This window comes from Hibiscus syriacus, unplaced genomic scaffold (genome assembly GCF_006381635.1).
Source record: "Hibiscus syriacus cultivar Baekdansim isolate YM2019G1 unplaced genomic scaffold, ASM638163v2 tig00003398_pilon, whole genome shotgun sequence".
NCBI lineage: Eukaryota > Viridiplantae > Streptophyta > Magnoliopsida > Malvales > Malvaceae > Hibiscus > Hibiscus syriacus.
Genome location: NW_024061969.1, coordinates 281,083 through 303,252, shown reverse-complemented (window position 1 = coordinate 303,252; position 22,170 = coordinate 281,083). Strand labels below are relative to the sequence as shown.

The following is a 22,170-nucleotide window of genomic DNA, read 5'->3' as shown; positions in this document are numbered from 1 at the left end:
CTAGTTTTCTTAGGTTGAAACTTGAACTTAGAATTATTAAAACATTTTGAATGATTTGGATGGATTTTGGATATTTGGTTTGAATGTTTGTGTTTTGGATATTTTATGATTGATTATGAATGATATTTAGTTATTTGAACTTAAATTGAATCTTCAATAGTTTTTGCATCATTTACATATTAGAAATCTAATGACCAATTCCCAATTACAGATGTTTATGAATATTGATTATGGACTAATGATTAATATTTCTCTTGACTTTGATCTTAGCAGCTATATAAATATAAATTGATTGGTTATTTTCTTTAAAAACTTGTTTAAACATTTTATAGAGTCTTTTTGATTTAACAAAAAAGGGGAGAAATGTTATAGCAAGGGGGAGTAATTTTTCAAAGTAATTTTGCAAAGTAATTTTTCGAAATACAAAAAATCTTAAAATTTCTAAAAGTGTTTTGTTATATCAAAAAGGGGGAGATTGTTGAGAAAATATTTTGATATTTCGATATAACAAAAGTGTTAATGATTTTTAAGATTGAATTTTAAGATTTTATATTTGATTCAAAATTATATATTCGATTAAATTATTAGAATATCAAAAATATTACTCCAAGTCTTCAAAGATCAATTTTTACTCCTTACTTAATGAAAAATTGTGGTTTATACTTAAAATATTTTTGGAACAATTTTTACAAAGTATTTCAAACCATAATCGAGTCAAAATTGAGTTTTAAATAGGATGTACTGATAACTTCTTAAGAGGTACTGATACCCCTCAAATATCGAATGCAAAAGATGTACTGATACCCCATAGGGTATCGATACCCCTTTATATAGGAGTACTAATACCTATCCCAAAAGTACTGATACCCATCCCAAAGGTACCGATACCCCTTTTGTTGATTTTGACTTCAATAAAAACAGAATGCAATATGGGTACCGATACATGATATGTATCGATACCTCTTTGCATAGAAGTATCGATACCACCTTAAGAGGCACTGATACCCTTGTTTTTATAACGGTCGAAATATTTGAATTTTATATAGGTAGTATCGATACCCATTGAAGGGGTACCGATACCCATATGCTCCCAATAGCTTTTTCAAGTGGATCTTCACACTATAACGGCTCTATCATCACCAATTTGATTCCCAACTGCTAGAACTCATCCAAGGTGTATTTAAACAAGTTCCTGAAGCCTTTGATCATTAATTATTACAAAGAAAAGCTAGAGAAACAAGATAGAAAGCATCAAACATCAAGTTTGAGCAATTCAACCCAAATTCCTTTCAATATTCATTTTGCTTTCAAGAACACACTTTGTGCTCAATTGTATTTATCTTTGAGTGTTCTTTCCTTGTTCTAGAATTGTGCAAATAATCTACCTTTTGAGGTTTTTCTGTAAGTTTGAAAAATTTGTACGTTTCTCTTTGAGAGAGGGTGTTCTCAAGAATTTGGGGTATAATTATTGAGGGAGTTGTAAGGTTACACTTTGTCCTAAAAAGAAAGACAAATTAGTGAATTTGTGGAAAATCCTTAGTATGGATAGCTAAGGTAGTGGACGTAGACTTTGGTTAAGAAAGTCGAACAACTCTAAATCGTTGTGCAAATCTTTTCAATTTTATGTCAAATCTTCCATCGAAATTTTAATGGTCAATTCACCCCCTTTTGGTCGATTCATCCGATCGATTAACTCAACACCACATTTGATGCATCACTTTCAAAAAATAGCTTGGTTGCAACCCCACTAAACAACAAGACAAAGATCGAAACAAATGGCTTGAGCTTTAATATAACATGCATCACGTGGACCAGTAATGCAAGTTGCCCGAGCAACCAAAATAAAACCTTTAGAATATCTGACCATTGCACCCATTGTCTCATCAAGAGGATAAACGACATCGACATTAACCTTAAGAAATCTCACTGAAGGTATATGCCAGTAACAAACCCTGAAACTTTGAAAGTTATAGAAACCATTACTCGATCATAAGCCATTTGTATAGCAGAACTCGAAGCAACCACTTGCCATCCTAGGAGAAGGCAACCCTCATGCACATATACGTTTCGTCGATACCAAATCTGTGAAAGAAGCACCACAAGAGGAAGTAAAGGATCCACTAGTCAAACAAGATAGCATTGAATCTAGCCATGAACCACATGAAATAAACTCCCCGAAAGTCATAAATGACGGTAAACCTACACTAGTAAAGATAGGTTGAACCAGTGGACACTCCCTTAATGCATGCAAAATTATTTCTTCCACTGCACCGTTAGGAATCGCGGTCTTTCCCGCTTCGTGAAGTTAAGATAGGCTCTTAGAGATTAAGGATAGTAAAGAGAGCACAAGAGTATAATTCTCCAATTTGGAGATTCTTCCACTATACAAAAGAATAGTAGGATTACAGTAGGATTACAGTAGGATTACAAGGATGTGTTCACCAAATTTGACTCACACTTGGTGGCTCACTCAAGCTTGAGGATAAAGACTTCTCAAGCTATCTCTCTTCTCTCTCAAAGAGGCTCTCTAACTATCTAGTTTCTCTAGTTTCTCAAGCTTGGATTTCTTAGATGGTTAGGAATGAAGTCTCTCTCCCCTATTTATACTACTCCACCTCTACAATGAATGGTAGAGATTACTTATCCAAGGGTGGAGATTAATTATCTAGAATGCTCCACACACTCTAAGAAGCTCTACACTCTTCCACTCCCTTCCATATCCTTCCATACTCCTTTATAAGGTTCCACACATCTCCAGAAAATTCCAGAGGATTCTAAACTCTTCTACAAGCTTCTAGAGAGTTCTACACTTCTCTAGAGTTCTTTGGAATGTTATAGAAAATTCTACACTTCTCCAGAAAGCTCTATAATTTTCTAGAACCTCTCCAATTAAGGAGAAATCTAATAAATCTCCCCCTCTTGACTTAATTGGGAGGTAGTAGCAAGCCGAAACCTTGACAACAATCTTCGAACTTCTTTGTCGGTATTACCTTGGTCATCATGTCTAACCAGTTCTCATCTGTGTGAACCTTGTCAAGATGTATTTGCTTTTCTTCGAGAACTTCTCGGATCTAATGATATCTAGTGTCTATGTGCTTTGTACGAGAATGAAATATTGAATTCTTTGCCAGATAAATTGTACTTTGATTGTCACACTTTAAGAAATAACTTTCTTGATCTATTCCCAGCTCCAACAACAAAATTCTTCATCCACAACATCTCCTTACAAGATTTAGTAGTTGCGATGTACTCTACCTCAGTAGTGGACAATGCAACACACTTTTGTACCTTTGATTACCACGAGACACCTCCCCCTGCAAAAGTAGTTACGTATCCCGATGTTGATTTTATTGAATCAATATTTCCAGCCAAGTCTACATCTGTGTATCCTTCCAACACATGTTTTCCTTTTCCAAAGAATAAATACCTTTTGGAAGTTCCTCGTAGATATCGAAGGATCCATTTTACTGCAACCCAATGTTCATTCCCTGGGTTTGCCAAGAAGCGACTCACGACTCCAACTGCATAGGCAATATCTGGTCTTGTGCATATCATTGCATACATGAGACTTCCTACTACAGATGAGTATAAAATTTTCTTCATTTCCTCCATTTCATTCTCACTTATGGGACTCTGCTTCAAACTCAGCTTGAAGTGTCCAGCAAGTAGTGTGTTAACCGACTTTGATTTGTGCATGTTTAATCTATCACAAGTTATTCGCATCCCAAGGATTTGTTTAGTCGATCCCAAATCTTTCATGGCAAAAATATTGCTTAGTTCTTTCTTTAAAGAAGCTATCTTCATGTGATCTTATCCAATAATTAATACATCGCCAACATATAGCAAGAGTATGAGAAAATCACCATTTGCATACCTTTTTGTGAAGACACAATGATCGCTTTTCATCTTTTTGAAATTATGTTCTTCCATGAAAGAGTCAAACTTTTTGTATCATTGCTGTGGTGCTTGCTTAAGCCCAAATAGACTCTTAGTCAGACGACACACTAAATTTTCTTTGCCTGGAACTTTGAATCCGTCAGGCAGCTCTATGTAGATGTCTTCCTCTAGATCGCCATATAGGAACGCCATCTTAACATCAAGTTGTTCAATCTCCAAATCTTGCATGGTTCGTTAAGCCAAGGACCATTTGTATGGATGACATCTTTACCATGGGAGAGAGTATTTCTTCAAAGTCTATACCTTTTTCTTGTTTGAATCCTTTGACGACCAACCGAGCTTTATAGTGAGGCTTTGAGCTGCTATCTTCGATCTTGATTTGATACACCCACTTATTCTTCAAGGCTCTTCTCTATTTTAGTAGCTCCACAAGTTCATAAGTATGATTCTCATACAAGGATTGCATCTCTTCTTGCATGGCTTTTCTCCATTCTTCTTTATGACTATCACTCATTGTTTCTTTATAGCTTTGAGGCTCCCCTTCATCAGTGAGCATAACGTACTCATTTGTATTATACCAAGTGTATGGTCTTCTATCTCTCGAGGATCATCTCAGCTCTGGTGCTGTTGGAGAGCTAGATTGAGGCTCTTCCTGAGCTGGTTCATCATGAGTCTTCTGGTTGCTTTGCTCTAACATAGGTTCATGATCTTCAGTATCATTTTTTTTCTTATGTATTATTAGGATATTACATTCATCAACGAGATATAGTAGATATTCTTTTGATACTACAGTAGTAGTACTATTTTCTTCTTGCTTATTTGTTGGGCTAACTTGGTCTGGCTTAACATTATTGGTCTTCTGATCTCTCTTGAAGGATCAACATTCCATTTTCTTGTAGCACATCCTTCCACAGTAGTAACATGTAATCTTCGAGCGTGACTTGGATCTACCTCGAGATTGATGTAGATCTCGACTTTTGCTACGTCCACGAGTTTCATTCTTACCCTAATTCTCAATAATATTAGCTTCGGGATTAATAGACTCACCTCATTCCATTCTCCTTTCTTCTTCACCGAGGAAGTTATCACTAATGGTATCCATGGTGAGTTTTCCTTCCGGAGCTGAATTACTAAGTGTAACAACGAGTGTATCCCAACTTTCCGGTAAGGAACTAAGGAGTAGAAGGGCTTGTTGCTCATCATCAATTTTCATCTCAGTTTTTGTTAATTGATTTACGAGCCCCTTGAAATTATTTAAGTGCTCAATCATAATTTAACCATTCTTATACTCCAATTTCACCAGCTTTCGAACTAAATTGGCTTTGTTACGAGGCGTTTTCTTTTGAATCATGAACTCAAGCTTTGTCCATAATTCATAAGCATTTGTATAAGTATAAACATGCTCAAAGAGGGTTTTATCAATGTATTTACGGATCATAGCAACGACCTTCCGATTTAGTAGCTTCCATTGATCATCACTCTTGCCTTCTACCTTGTCTTTGTAGATGATGAGCTCATGCAAATCCTTGCAGTATGGGTGGTCCTCCATCATCGGCTTCCAATATGAGTAGTTATTGGTTGTGAGCTTAAACATGTCTTGTTGAAAACATTTTGATATTTTGATATAACAAATTAAGTTAAATGAATTTTAAGATTTTCCAAATGATTTTCTAAGTATATTCGATATAATTATTCGAATATCAAAACATTACTCCAAATATTTCAAAAATCATTTTTAATCCTTACTTAAGTGTAAATTTAAGTTTTAATCTTAAAAAAATTTCAAAATAATCTTTCAAAGTATTTCGAACCATTTCAAAGCCAAAAATTCCAGATTGCTCAGAGGGAACTGATTCCCCCCTAAGGGGGTACCGATTCCCCCCTGAATGGTTTTGCTCCAAGATTTCCAGAATGCTCGGAGAGAATCGATTCCCCCTATTCAACGGTCGAAATATTTGAATTTTACACTTAGGGAACCGATTCCCTATGAGAGGGTACCGATTCCCCCCACGCTCCAAGCATTTTTATTAAATGTTTTCACACTTAAACGGCTATATTATCTTCATTAATCATCCCTAACGTTCAGAAGTGATTCAAGATATATTTAAGCAAGCTTAGAAGCCATTGATCAAATACAAGAAACATCAAGCAACTAGAATCAAGAGAGAATCAAAGAGAAAGCATCAAACCTCAAGTTTGAGCATTTCAAGCCTATTTTCATTCAATATTCATTTTGCTTTCAAGAACACATATTGTGCTCAATTGTATTCATCTTTGAGTGTTCTTTTCTTTATTCTAGAATTGTGCAAACAATCTACCTTGTGAGGTTTTCCTTGTAAGTTTGCAAATTTGTGTATTTCTCTTTGAAAAAGAGTGTGCTTAAGAATTTGGGGTATAATTCTTGAGGGTTTGTAAGGTTACTCTTTGTCCTCAAAAGAAAGAACAAATTAGTGAATTTGTTGAAAAATCCTTAGTGTGGATAGCTAAGGTAGTGGACGTAGACTTTGGTTGATAAAGTCGAACCACTCTAAATCGCTGTGCAATTACTTTTAATTTTCTGCAAAAGCTTCCACCAAAACTTTAATTGCCAATTCACCCCCCTCTTGGCCATATTCATCGATCGATTAACTCAACAATTGGTATCAGAGCCTAACTCATTTGAAGGTTTAATCGCCTCTTGAGTCGATTCGGGAAGAGTTATATCGATAATCAAAGTTATCAATGGCCTCCGCTTCAAACTTCGACTCCGGTCTCGACTCGATGCCCGTCAACAAGCCTCCTTTCTTCAATGGAGCTAACTATGCCTATTAGAAGAATAGAATGATGTACTTCATTCAAGCAAGTGACATGGGAGCATGGAATGCTGTAGAAAAATGATACATCAAACCTCTCACTCATCCAAGGTTGTGGAGTGAAGGAGTGATAAGAATGTTCCAACTCAACTCCAAAGCCATCCATATCATTTTTTGTGCTCTTGGACCATATGAATACGGAAGAGTTTCATCGTGTACAACCGCCAAAGAAATATGGGACAAACTTCAAGTCACTCATGAAGGTACTGATGAGATAAAGAAATCTAAAATTAGTATTCTAACGCATAGCTATGAAAATTTCAGGATGAAACCAAATGAAGATATCAAAGCTATGACGGATAGATTTTCAACGATTGTCAATGGTCTCAAATCATATGGAGAGATCATTTCAAATGAAAAGCTTGTGAGGAAGTTAGTCTACTCCCTCCCAAAATCGTGGCAATCAAAGAAGACGGCAATCATCGAGTCTAAAGACTTAACGTCCTTAACTCTTAAAGAGCTAATTGGGTCACTCCTCACTCATGAAATGATGCTCGAAGATGAGGTGGACCTCGACAAGATTGACGAGACACCAAAGAAGAAGGAGAAGAATAAAAACATTGGAGTTGCTCTCAAATCCACAAAAGATGAGAGTGATTCGAATAACGATGACGATGACGAGGAAATGGCATTGTTTGCCAAACGGTTCAGAAAAATGATGAGACCTTATCGAGGAAGAAAATTCAAACGAAATGAAGGCCTCAAAAATGAACCGAAAGAGAATGACCCAATCATTTGCTACGAATGCAAAAAGCCAGGGCATGTTAAATATGATTGCCCACAATTGAAGAAAAATGGTCAATCAAAGAATAAGCACAAGGCTCATGTGGCTACATGGAGCGATGAAGAAAGTTCCGATGAAGAGGAACAAGAAGTAGCTAACTTGTGCTTGATAGCATTTGGGGAAGATTCTAAGGTAACCTCTAACTCATCCGATTTTGATGATTTATCCTATGATGAGTTATTAGAGGAATATAATGGGTTGGCTTCGGATTATGAGAAATTATTTTTTAAAATATAAAAATGATGTTTCAAAATTGAAAAATGAAAACAAACTCAAATCCAAAACCAACAATGATCTTGAAAGTAAAATCAAAGATTTGCAAATCAAACTAGAAGAGTTTGAAAAGAAAAATTTAGATTTGCAAAATTTACTTTCAAAGATCAATGATGATCATCAAAAGAAAATTGATGATCTTAAAACTTCTTTTGATAAAGTTGGAACAAAACATTTTGAAAAAGGTGGAAATTCAAAATCCAACTTTGTTAGAAAAAGTTTTAGAAACTACAATCATAGAGGTCCCCAAAGAACCTCTAATGGAAAAATCGTTAGAAGTATGTGGGTTCCTAAAGAACTCATTACCACTAAAGATAAAAATATCCTACACAAATGGATACCTAAGGGGACTAGGATTTTGGAAACTAATGAATATGGACCCAAAAGAATTTGGGTACCAAAAATCAAAAATTAATCTATGTTTGTAGGGAAAGGAGCATTGCTACAAGGCACGGGAAACAAATTCAAATTCATGGTACCTTGATAATGGATGCTCAAGACACATGACCAGAGACAAAAGCCGGTTCATTGAGCTTAACGCAAAAAATGGAGGAGAAGTGACTTTTGGAGACAATTCAAAAGGTCACATTGAAGGTATTGGTACAATAGGTAATACCTCTTCCATACAAAGTAAAAATGTTTTATATGTGAATGGATTAAAGCATAATCTATTTGAGTATTAGTCAATTATGCGATAAAGGATTCAATGTCTTATTTGAAATTAATGGTTGTAAAGTCATTGACATTGCATCTAATCGGATTATGCTTGTTGGTCATAGAATAGGGAACATATACATGGTCCATTTAGATTCTTTTGATATGACTAATTTATGCCTAGTTGCTAAGGATGAACATGTTAGTTGGTTATGTCATAGGAGACTAGGACATGCTAGTATGAGTGTTTTGCAACGGTTAATTCAAGGAGACCTAGTAAGAGGGTTGCCTAAGCTTAAATTTGATAATGATAAAATCTGTGATGCTTGTGCTAAAGGAAAACAAAAGCGAGTTTCTTTCAAATCCATTAATGATGTATCAACTAGTAGAGTTTTATAATTGATCCATTTAGATCTTTTTAGGCCAACTAGAACTACTAGCTTGGGTGGAAAACAATATGCATTTGTCTTGGTAGATGACTATTCTAGATATACTTGGGTTCTATTTTTAAATACTAAAGATGAAACATTAGAACAATTCATCACATTTTCAAAAGTAATCCAAAATGAAAAAGGTTACTCTATAACTAGTGTTAGGAGTGATCATGGAACTGAATTTGAAAATCTTGGATTTACTGAATTTTGTAACTTTAACGGTATTAGCCATAATTTTTCAGCACCTAGAACCCCTCAACAAAATGGAGTTGTTGAGAGGGAAAATCGAACTTTAGAAGAAATGGCTAGAACCATGCTTTGTGAAAATAATTTGCCAAAATATTTTTGGGCGGAAGCCACAAATACCTCTTGTTATGTTGTAAATCGAGTAATGATTAGGCCAATTTTAAAGAAAACTCCATATGAATTTTTCAAAAATAAAAAGCCTAACATTAGTTTTTTTCATCCTTTTGGATGTAAATGTTTTGTTTTAAACAACGATAAAGAAAACCTTGGCAAATTGGATGCTAAAAGTGATGAAGGAATTTTTCTGGGTTATTCCTTAAATTATAAAGCCTATCGTGTATTTAATAAAAGAACTTTAGTTGTAGAAGAGTCTATACATGTTGTTTTCGATGATAATCCCCTTCCGAGGAAGGATTCTTGTGTGAATGATGATGTAGGTGTTATAAATACAAATGATGTTAGACATGACGTTGGAGAACCTTCATTAAAGGAAGAAACGAAAAATGAGGAAACTCAAGATCCTCTCGAGAATCTAACCATTGAAGAAAGGGAAGTATCTTACCCAAGAGAGTACAACTATGTCAAGGATGGTGAAATTATAGGTGATCCATCAAAAGGGGTAACAACTCGATCTTCTCTTAGAAATATTTGTAATTATGTTGCATTTATCTCATGCATAGAGCCTAAGAATATTAAAGAAGCATTAAATGATGAACATTGGATTATGGCTATGCAAGAAGAGTTAAATCAATTTGAGAGAAGTAAAGTATGGACATTAGTTGAAAGGCCTAGTAATAAATCTACTGTAGGTACTAGATGGGTATTTAGGAATAAGCTTGATGAGAGTGGTAATATAATGAGAAACAAGGCTACACTTGTTGCTCAAGGGTATACTCAAGAAGATGGCATAGACTATGATGAAACATACGCTCCCGTAGCTAGGATGGAAGCAATTAGAATGTTATTAGCATTTGCATGTTTCAATGAATTTAAATTATATCAAATGGATGTTAAAAGTGCATTTTTAAATGGTTTTATAAAATAAGAAGTGTATGTGGAACAACTTCCAGATTTTGAAGATTCAAATTTTTCGGATCATGTTTTAAAATTAACAAAAGCACTTTATGGTTTAAAGCAAGCTCCTAGAGCTTGGTATGAAAGATTGTCAAATTTTTTAATTGAAAAAGGTTTTTCAAAAGGGAAGGTTGACACTACATTGTTTTTGAAGCATAAAGGTAAAGATTTATTAGTAGTTCAAATTTATGTTGATGATATAATATTTGGTTCTACTAATGATGTTCTTTGCCAAGAATTTTCTAAGCTAATGCAAAGTGAGTTTGAGATGAGCATGATGGGGGAGCTCTCATTTTTCTTGGGACTCCAAATCAAGCAAAGAAAAGATGGCATCTTCATTAATCAAGCTAAGTACGTCAAAGATATGCTCAAGAAGTTTGGACTGGAAAATGGGAAACCTCATGACACTCCAATGAGCTCTTCAACAAAGCTTGATTTAGATGAAGGAGGTAAATGTGTAGATGTTAAATTATATAGGTCAATGATTGGATCTCTACTTTATCTAACTGCAAGTAGACCGGACATTATGTTTAGTGTTTGCTTATGTGCTAGATTTCAATCATGCCCTAAGGAATCACATTTACTAGCTGTTAAGAGAATATTTAGATACCTTAAGGACACTCCTAGTTTAGGACTTTGGTATCCTAGAGACTCTAGCTTTAGCTTGCATGCTTTTTCTGATGCGGATTATGGAGGATGCAAATTAGATAGGAAAAGCACCTCCGGTACTTGCCAATTCCTTGGAAATATGCTAATTTCTTGGTTTTCAAAGAAACAGAATTGTGTTGCATTATCTACCACTGAAGCCGAATACATTTCAGTTGGTAGTTGTTGTGCACAAGTTTTATGGATGAAACAACAACTTTTTGATTATGGAATTGAAGTAGGTACCATTCCTATCAAGTGTGACAATACTAGTGCTATTTGTCTCACTAAAAATCCCATCCAACACTCTAGAACTAATTACATTGAAAATAAGACATCACTTCATTAGAGACCATGTCACTAAGGAAGATGTAGTTCTAGAATTTGTTGATACTTTGCACCAATTAGCGGATATCTTTACAAAACCTTTAGACAAGGAACGATTTTGGACACTTAGGAGAGAATTAGGTTTGACCAATCTATCTTCACTGAGTGTTTAAAAAATAATTTTAGCACTTTTAAGAATAAATGAAAAATGCTTATAATAGTAATTTTTGGTTGCATTCGTTGCTATTAGTTAGGGGGAGTTTATGATTCTTGATGAAAACTAGTTTTATGTTCAAATATCGTTTAAAGAATAATTTGATTGTTTAAACATGATTAATTTTCAATATATGAGTTGCCAATACCACTAAAGAAAATTAATTTAGCATTTTGAGTGTTTAAAATCAGATTTTAGCATTTTTGTGCAGAGGGAATCGATCCCCCCATGAGGGAACCGATTCCCCCTTTGAAGGGGAACCGATTCCCCCCACAGGGGAATCGATACCCCCTTGGGGTTCTGTTAAATCGGACAGAACACCCAAAACCCCAAAATACTCAAACCCTCTTCTCTTCCGCCGTTCTATCTCAACTTTTCTCAAATCTCCATTTTTGCCCCAAATCAACGATATTAATCGGAATTCGATTCAAATATCATCTTCTAAACCTGTTGGAATCATTAAAATCGTGCAAACAACATCAAAATCCCCTCAATATTCATCTTTCAAGGTAAATTTTTCTAAACTCTCTATTTCATTGATTTTGAACATAGGATTAGTTTTTAATTAGTTCTAGGTTGAAATAGTGATCGGGCATTGATTGTTTAATGATTAGAAACTAGATGTTACAACTAATTTCATCAAAAACACAAGAATTTTACAAAATTTTAAAATTTTTGAAATTAAAAAAAATGTTAATTTTCAAATTATTGTGTTTTGATTAAATTATGTTGTTATGAAGACTATATATATATATATATATATATATATATATATATATATATATTGTTTCTCAAAACCATATTTGTCAAAAGTTTTTCAAAAACTTTGCCCAATAGGATTGATTTAGCGAACCTTGAAATATTGAGGACTCAATTGAGTTTTGGGATTAATTGAATTGCATACATTTGTTTTTAAAATTGCAGGTTATCCAATCTATTCCGATTTCCTTTACCATGTCCAATCCTAAACGTGCTAGGTCTTCATCTAGTTGTTCTAGTCGTCAACCAAATTCACCTCCAAATCCTCCTCCTATTCCTCAAAATCCTATTCCAAATCTTGATCCTAACTTGACTATCTAAAATTCTTGTTTCAATCAACCGGGTCCTAAAGATTATCGTTTTTGGTTTTACCAATATTTTGACTCGTATAAGATTAGGGAAGAACGTATCCCATCTCTTCAAGTTATGGTTGCTATTAACTTTAAATATCTCCCTATCTTGCACGAATAGAAATTTGATAAACTTTTCGAACTTGAACCCGTTGTCTATCATCAACTTGTTTGTATCTTCTATTGTAATGCCGTTTGTATCAAAAATCGTGACAAAACCAAAACCATAGGAGTACGTTCCTACCTCCTAGGTTAATATTTCCATCTTGATCTGGCTTACATAGCCAATGCCTTAGGCTTGGATAATGAAGGTTTATCAAATGAAAAACAAGTTTTAGGCTCTCGATATAAACGAAATGATAGTGCAAGTGTTCTAGATCTTCATGAGTGTTTTCTTCATCTCATGATCACTTGGTGGTTTCGACCATCCGGGGGTCGTTATTCTACTCTCAGAGCTTTAGATCTTTGGTGGTTGCATTGTTTTTGAACACAATATAAAAATAAACCTTTCCGAGATTATCTTTGCTGAGATTGTTGAAACCGTTAACCTAGTGCCAAATAAGAAACTCTGTTATTCACTAGTTTACGGTTGTATCCTTAGTAATCTCTTTTCTAAAGCCGAGCTTCGAGTTGGTCTAGATGCCTCCTTTCCTCTTAAGAAACAAATCAATCTTCTTTCTTTAACAAGAGCGGGATGGGTCAAAGATAAAGAAACCGGTGAATGGGTTCGATCTTCTGCAACTACTCCGGGAGCTAGTTCTTCACAAGCTCCACTCGAAGCTGACGAAGATCCAGAGTTTGAACAATTAATAAGGGATATCGATGAAGCCGAAGATGAGCCTGAGCAACCCGAGGAGCACGCACAACAATCAACTCAAATGCCTCCATATTTTCAATCCTTTATGGAGACATTTGATTTCCGATATGCGACCATGGATTCGCGCTTTACTTCTATAGAGTCCCATTTATCCACAATAGGAGCTCAACAATTAGAGATTCTCCGAGAGATGCGCACAAACAACGCTTCGATGAATGAACGTATTAATGACCTCACTAACGAAATGGCCGCTATGCGAGCTCGTTTTCCTCCTCCTGATCCGGATATGTGATTAAATGTTTTACTTTGAACTCCAAACTTATTGTTTTAACATTTTGAATATTTTGGAATGTTTGAATTTGTGAATTGATTGATTGTGAATTTGTTTGGATTTATGGATGGTATGAACTTATATGTTTTGTGTGATTTATTCATTATTGCATCATTTACTTCATGTTAGATAAATGACCAATTTTGCCATATCACATTAAATATGAATATTGATTATGAAGCTAATGGCTAACGTTTCTCTTGATTGTGATCTTAGCAGCTTATGCATACATATACCTAATCAATTAGCTAAAATTTTTTTCACGTTTCTTTGAATCTTTTTGATTTAACAAAAAGGGGGAGAAGTGTGTGTTTTAAGTGTGTGTTTTAAAATGATAAATGGGAGAAGTGTTAAAGTAAGGGGGAGTAATTTCAAAACTTGATTTCAAAATCTTAAAATTACTAAAATGTTTTGTTATATCAAAAAGGGGGAGATTGTTGAAAACATTTTGATATTTCGATATAACAAATTAAGTTAAATGAATTTTAAGATTTTCCAAATGATTTTCTAAGTATATTCGATATAATTATTCGAATATCAAAACATTACTCCAAATATTTCAAAAATCATTTTTAATTCTTACTTAAGTGTAAAATTAAGTTTTAATCTTAAAACAATTTCAAAATAATCTTTCAAAGTATTTCGAACCATTTCAAAGCCAAAAATTCCAGATTGCTCAGAGGGAACTGATTCCCCCCCAAGGGGGTACTGATTCCCCCCTGAATGGTTTGGCTCCGAGATTTCCAGAATGCTCGGAGGGAACCGATTCCCCCATAGGGGGTACCGATTCCCCCCTATTCAACGGTCGAAATATTTGAATTTTACACTTAGGGAACCGATTCCCTATGAGAGGGTACCGATTCCCCCCACGCTCCAAGCATTTTTATTAAATGTTTTTCACACTTAAACGGCTATATTATCTTCATTAATCATCCCTAACGTTCAGAAGTGATTCAAGGTATATTTAAGCAAGCTTAGAAGCCATTGATCAAATACAAGAAACATCAAGCAACTAGAATCAAGAGAGAATCAAAGAGAAAGCATCAAACCTCAAGTTTGAGCATTTCAAGCCTATTTTCATTCAATATTCATTTTGCTTTCAAGAACACATATTGTGCTCAATTGTATTCATCTTTGAGTGTTCTTTTCTTTGTTCTAGAATTGTGCAAACAATCTACCTTGTGAGGTTTTCCTTGTAAGTTTGCAAATTTGTGTATTTCTCTTTGAAAAAGAGTGTGCTCAAGAATTTGGGGTATAATTCTTGAGGGTTTGTAAGGTTACTCTTTGTCCTCAAAAGAAATAACAAATTAGTGAATTTGTTGGAAAATCCTTAGTGTGGATAGCTAAGGTAGTGGACGTAGACTTTGGTTGATAAAGTTGAACCACTCTAAATCGCTGTGCAATTACTTTTAATTTTCTGCAAAAGCTTCCACCAAAACTTTAATTGCCAATTCACCCCCCTCTTGGCCATATTCGTCGATCGATTAACTCAACATGTCTCCATCATGAGCAACGTTATCCTCCATCTTGAACTACACGAGCTAATTACGGCTACGAATGAACCTGAATCTGATACTGTAGAGCTTCTTAGAGTATGTGGAGTATTCTAGATAATTAATCTCCACCCTTAGATGTAAGTAATCTCCACTATTCATTGTGGAGGTGGAGTAGTATAAATAGGGGTGAGAGACTTCATTCCTAACCATCTAAGAAATCCAAGCTTGAGAAACTAGAGAAACTATAGAGTTAGAGAGCCTCTTTGAGAGAGAAGAGAGATAGCTTGGGAAGTCTTTATCCTCAAGCTTGAGTGAGCCACCAAGTGTGAGTCAAATTTTGTTAACACATTTGTATAGTGGAAGAATCTCCAAATTGGATAATTATACTCTTGTGCTCTCTTTACTATCCTTAATCTCTAAGTGCCTATCTTAACTTCACGAAGCGGGAAAGTCTGTGATTCCCAACACCATCTGCATAGCAGAACTCGAAGCAACCACCTGCCATCCTGGGAGAAGGCAACCCTCATGCACATATACGTTTTGTCGATACCAAATTTGTGAAAGAAGCACCACAAGAGAAGTAAAGGATCAACTAGTCAAACAAGATAGCATTGAAGCCAGCCATGAACTACATGAAATAAACTCCTCGGAAGTCATAAATGAAGGTAAACCTGCACTAGCGAAGATAGGTTGAACCAGCGGACACTCCCTTAATGCATGCAAAATCGTTTCTTCCACTGCCCCACAAAATGCACTGCCCATCTGAAACGCCAGCAAGGAAAAGACGACGGCCAACAGGCAAAGCCTCATGAGCAGCCCTCCAACCAAAAAGATGCACCTGAGGCAATGTAGAAAGGCGGGAGAGTAAAACCCAAAGAGGAGACACATGCAAATGAGGACGATGTTGACGTGAAAGCCATTCATACCCAGATTTAACCGAATAAGCCCCCAAAGAGTGTCCATCCAAAACTAGAACATCAGAATGAATTGGAGCAATAGGACAATTTAAGATCAAGGAAGCATCGGTAGTTGAAAATTACCTGTCGAACTAACCTCGAATTCCAAAGAGGGGCGCCTGGAATCATGAACTCACCCACTCGAATGGGAGCAGCAGAATTATCGGTATATGTAGACTGAAATGTAACCAGAGCAGTGCCACCCCTTTGTTCGACATGCATCAGAGCCAAACTGTTAATCCCAACCAGCCGAAAAATCCAGGCAGGAAAGTTTGAAGTGCAATAAATATACTTCCCCATACAAAAGGAGGACATTCACCTAGCCTCGTCGAAAGAATATTCCCAGACGAATAATATTTGGCAGCAAGAAATCGGGAAACTAAACTATCTGAATGTTGCAAACAACACCACACCTGCTTACCGAGCGTTGCTAAATTGAAAGATTGGAAGCTGAGAAAACCTATACATATGAATTGTTCTATTTTATAGTAGCCAAGAAACAGTATCGATACCTAATTGAAATATTGATACTTAAGCTATAATTCATTATCATAAGAGAAAATATCGATACATTTTATTTTTTATTGATTTTAAAAGAATACTGAAGCTTAAAATTGTATCAACACATTGATTTAGCATTGATACCAAACATAAAGGGAATCAATATAATTTGTTAAGTATTAATACCTTTTGTTATAAAGTGATAACGGTTGCTTTTTTTTAATTTTTTTATGATTGCTCAAATTTTCTTTGTGCCATTGATAACTTTTAAAGTATACAATATAGTTCCTAAACTACATCATTTTTCACATAATTCAAAACATATAACTTGATAGTTTAAATCATTATTTTATATGTTTTAAATTTATAACGTGATTTAAATAAAATTGATAATTTAAGTATTAAACGCATAGTTTATCCTAATTTATATTTATTAAATGAATTGTATTGTAGGGGTAGAAACAAACTATTTGTTGGACAAGAGGAGTTGTGATCCCTCAAAATTTTTAATATAATAATATTGTAGATTTTTATTAATTTAAATATCAATCAATTAAATTTTAATTTTTATTAATTTTTAAATTTAAATACTTATTTTTTTTAATGTCTTCCGATATTTAATCTTGTTGTTGGTATTGTATTGAAATTATTGATGCACTTTTTAATCATTTGATAAGTGGGAAAATCAAATGTTAAGATATATTGATGAAAGGCATATTAAAAGGAAAGTCCAATAATTTATATAACACAAAACAAAAAGAAAGGGAAAATTAATGCAGAAAATAATTTCCAATAATTGGGAACCTGACAACTATGGAGACCCATAACTCATTTTTTTAAGCTAATTTCCAAGTCAAATAAATACTAACAATGTGTCATTGTCAACTAACTAATTTTCCACCCTATTTTGTGGAGACTCGAAATTGTTCTTATAATATATATTATTTGTTTTAAATAAGATATTTTGGTTCAACAGTTCTGATATATTAGGTTGATGGAGTTTATTTAAATTCTTTTTAATTTAAAAATTTTAAGATTTATTAATAACTTTTTTTAAAAAAATAAAAAGGACTTAATTAAAAGAAATAAAAGCTTAATGAGCATTTTTAAAAATATCAAATATTAATGCCGTTACAATGCAAGGGGTAAAAACTACAATTATAAATATTATATTTGGGTCAAATTCTTATATTTGTTCTTTTACTGTATATAAAATATAGGTTTGGTTTTTACTTTTAATTTGATCGATTTTTATTTTTGACTCAAATACTATAAATAAAATTTAATTAAGTTATAGAGTCCTGGAATGATTAAATTAGTTAACATAAATTTAATTTATAGATTATATATAATATAATAATTAATAACAAAAATTGACTTTATTACTACATGTGAATTTTTAGTCCTGCGAATCCCGTCCATGCAAACATAAGACTTATTTGGACCTTCATATATATGGATCATACCCTAATAATCTAACGTGCCAACCACCTACTATCCGTGCTTACACAGTTTACAAATAAAATCGGAGCTCCCTTCAGTCTAATACCCCATACTCTTATTTTTCTTTCTTATTCTTTGAATTTCCTCTCTTGTTTTCACAGTTTGTTAACAATTTTCCTTTTTCTAATCTGGGTTTTGCTTCTTTTCTGGCGGGAACTCCTCAGTTAGCGGGGAGAAACCAACTTGCCTCTTGTGTTTCCATTTTGTTCTGTAGAATCCCGAGGAGAGGTGTTAATTAGATAGGGAAGTTTTGAATCTAAAATTAATGGCGAACCCACCGGGGAACCATCAACAGGAAGCAAATCACGCGTCATCTTCTTTTAATGGAGCTCACTTGAGCGACGGGAATCCTAAACCCGAGACATCGGGTTCGTGTTTGAAGCATAATCCTGTTATTTACTTAGATTGGACCTTGGAAGAGCAAGCTATACTAGAAAACGGGTTAAAAAAGTGAGCTTTTTTTACTCTCTTCCCCCCCCCCTCTTTTGGTTGGCATGGAATTTGGGGGGTTTTGGTAAAATTCTATTTTGTCAATTTTGAATTTTAACTCCTGGGAATGTGATTTTTATTGACTCAAACTGTTTGGAATTATGTAAGAAGAAAATAGTCTGCGTTTGTCACTATTGCTGTTTTCAGTTGCGTGGTTGTGAAATAACGGTTTTGGACGGCACCTTCACCACTATATAATGACCACTATTCCAATACCAGACCGCTATTTAAATCCCTGGTCTGCATATCTCAGTGTTTAAGTGTATGAATGGAAGGGAATGGAATGTTTACCTGCTAATAAGCATAGGAGCAACATACTTATATCCATCGTTGTTCCTTGCTGGAATTTTAATGGAGATAGAAGTCTGTTGAATGCGAGTCTTGTGTTTATCTGAATTCTTTGTTAGTTGTTTTTGATAATCCAATTGCTGCTTTTCCACATTTTACTGAATGAGCTCATTATTAGCCTAATTTATTTATAGTTCTTCCTTTTGTTGGTATTAGGAGACTGCAAATTTTGATTCTGATTCTATTTGTGTGACATCTCGCAGATTTGCATCAGAGCCGAGCATAATTCGTTGTGCAAAAATAGCTTTGCAGTTACAAAATAAGACTGTCCGGGATGTCGCTTTGCGATGCAGATGGATGACTGTAAGTTTTGCTGTTCTCATAAGTATCGATTTAAACTCATCATCCAACTGTTTGACTTACATATTTTCTTAAGGAAGAACATAATATAGCCAGGAAAAGTAAAGACAAAAAGGTATTATTTACTGGTTCTTTCTTCTGTGTGCGAAGCTGTATTTATTACCATTTTCTTTACTCTGATGACTCTGCTTGGTTGGTTAACTGTTAGAATGCAAGATATTAGATATCATTAGAAAAGTAAATCATCACTCTCTCTCTCTCTCTCTCTCTCTCTCTCTCTCTCTCTCTCTCTCTCTCTCTATCTCTCTCTGTGACACTGATATGCAGAGACTATATCTTATTTATTTTTCTATCTTGTCTTCACTCTGGCACATTGTGAATGACTGCTTCCATTAACACAGGAAACATCTCTTATACATGCAAGGTAGTGGAGCAAAGCTCATTGACCATAGGGAGGTTATTGAGTTTAGCATAGTATTTTACATTTTCATGGTAGAGATGTTTGATGGAGATTTAATTAGTACCTTGGCCCAGAAGCTGTTTCTTTGGATTTTTTATTGGTTATCTTAGGTTCTTGTGGCATGATCATTACAGTATGATTGAATCACAGTACGGTGCATTTTTATCGTTGTCTTTCCATCATCTTTTCATTGAGGCTTCTGTTGGAAGATTCGCATTGGAGCATTCTTCATGTATGCTGATAAAACATTTTCTACTGTACTTAATCTTTAGACTTGGAATATATTAGACTTAAGTAAAAAGAATTTCTTTTGAAGTTGCCAATTCATGATAATATGTTTCTGATATAAATAGAAAAAAGTAAATATGTATAGTTTATGAGTTACGACTATGTTTTGGACCAAAAGATGCTTAGGAATATCTTTTGCACTTGTTTTCAGGAAAGAGTTGCTGATACTCCGGCAAAGCGTACCCATTTTGCAGCTCAACCTAATCTTTCTCCATATGCACCTCCAATGATACCTATGGACTGTGATGATGGCATTCCATATACCAAGGTTAGATTATATCTTTGAATATTTCTATAGTTGCCTTTCGGAGCTTGGGGTTTAGAGATGTGCTCTGTTGTTTCTTTCGTGCAATTGCAAGTTTTACTTTCTTTCTTTTTTTATAAGAATAGTAGGCCTCATTAAAAACCCCCTTCATGATTAATGGAACTCGAAAACAGGCAAGTTTTACTTTCTTAAAAATACTATCTTTTAGCCTGCATTTTTATATTATGTTTACTAGAATGTGTTGCTTTCTGTTTAGTCAAAATATACTTAGTATTGTAGTTGAAGCTTTGTCCTATAAAAAAAAATAGATGAAGCTTTATGTGCATCATCTTGAGGCAGATAAACTGAGTTTCAGTGTTTCATGTTCTATTGCCTCACTAGTTGCATTCAAATTTTAGTTTTTCCTTCAGATGTTGTTTGGGTTTCTGATTTTCTTAATCCTCGCTGTTTATATCATTCTTAAATCTGAAATTAGCCTGAACTGTCTGTAAAAGCTGCTGATTTTTTTTTTGGCAAAAGATGGTGTTTTGAAGGATTAGGACAGTTGGGACGAAGCATTATTTATTTCTCTCCTTATCCTGTGGTGTTTTAGTTGGCATGACCTGTTTGATGCACCTTTTACGATTTGCTATGAACTTCAATAAACTACCGATTTCCATATATACGTTTTGAGGTGTGAATTATTATTAGAATTCATTTAACAGAAAAAAGACAGGTTTCGAGACATGATTAAAAATAGTTTAAAAGATAATTAGTAGCCACAATTATCATTAAACTTATTCTGTTGTTGACCATTGCAACAAATGAAGCTTGAATTTGTATTTATTTATGGTGCCTGAAATTTACTTAGCATGAGAACCTTTGTCTTTTATGATGTTGTTGTTGGAAATTTAAATCGAACGCTGCATTTTGCTATTTCACAGCCATTGGCGGGGTGACGGGCGAACTTTTGGAGCAGAATGCTCAAGCCTTAAATCAAATATCCGTAAATCTTTCAGCTTTTCAGGTGAAATACCAGTGTTATGAATAGATCGATTTTATGTTATCCTTGTAAATATGTATGTGCAAATGACTAGTACCAGGTCCCTTAATGCCATCTTTCCAATAACATTTTGCGGCCGTTCATGTCGATAAACCAAAAGTTGCGATGTTCTTGTTTCAGCTTTATGGGTCTCCCATGGAACTTGTCTCGTTTTTCTTTTCCAGATACAGGAAAATATCGGTCTCCTCTGCCAAACTCGTGACAACATTCTGAAAATCATGAACAAGTAAGTTCCAGTTTTTGCTAAATGCTCATTATTTTCCCCGTCGTACAACGTGCCAGATGGTACGAAAGACTTAATTATATGAATTTACTTAAAAATATAATTCGGGTTACGAAGTTGCTATTTATATAACACCTGATAGTGTTATTAAATGTTGCTCATGTCTCGGTTAGCATCGAGGTTGCCAGACTTGCTTATCATATCATAGAACTATTAATTGTGTGCTTATTGCAGGTTGAGTCTCATGCCAAGTATAATGAAGCAGATGCAAGTACTTCCGGTGAAACTGAAAGAAGAGCTGGCTAATACCATCCTTCCCCGTTCATCTCATCGTATGTTTTTTCACGATCCTCTGCCTTCTGCTTAGTTTCCGATAACCGAGCAGGGGATTGCGGTTGAGCTGATGTAGAAAATAACCGGAGATACGACCGACTCGCCATTTGAGAATAAGTTCTCTTCCCCCCTTTCTTGCATGTACAAGGCATGGTGTTTTCTTGGTGTCTTCATTCTATGGTTAGTTTGTTAGTTCATGCAGGAGAAGGTGATTTAAGGCTTTGCTTTGGGGATATTTATATTTCATAATTAAATCAAGAGTGGAAATATTATATTTTAATTTTTTCTTCTTTTATTGTATTTTTTATA

General features: G+C 34.6%; 1 protein-coding gene across 1 annotated transcript; it reads left to right on the top strand.

The window, feature by feature from the left end:
- Window positions 1–3,843: 3,843 nt before the first annotated feature.
- LOC120176548 lies at window positions 3,844–22,153 on the top strand. Its single transcript, XM_039182967.1, has 7 exons — window positions 3,844–3,848; window positions 16,372–16,379; window positions 19,327–19,365; window positions 20,150–20,249; window positions 21,187–21,269; window positions 21,470–21,531; window positions 21,763–22,153. Exons 4-7 carry the CDS (start codon window positions 20,225–20,227, stop codon window positions 21,893–21,895), a joined length of 303 nt encoding a protein of 100 aa, XP_039038898.1. The 5' UTR covers window positions 3,844–3,848; window positions 16,372–16,379; window positions 19,327–19,365; window positions 20,150–20,224; the 3' UTR covers window positions 21,896–22,153.
- The last annotated feature ends 17 nt before the right edge of the window (window positions 22,154–22,170 follow it).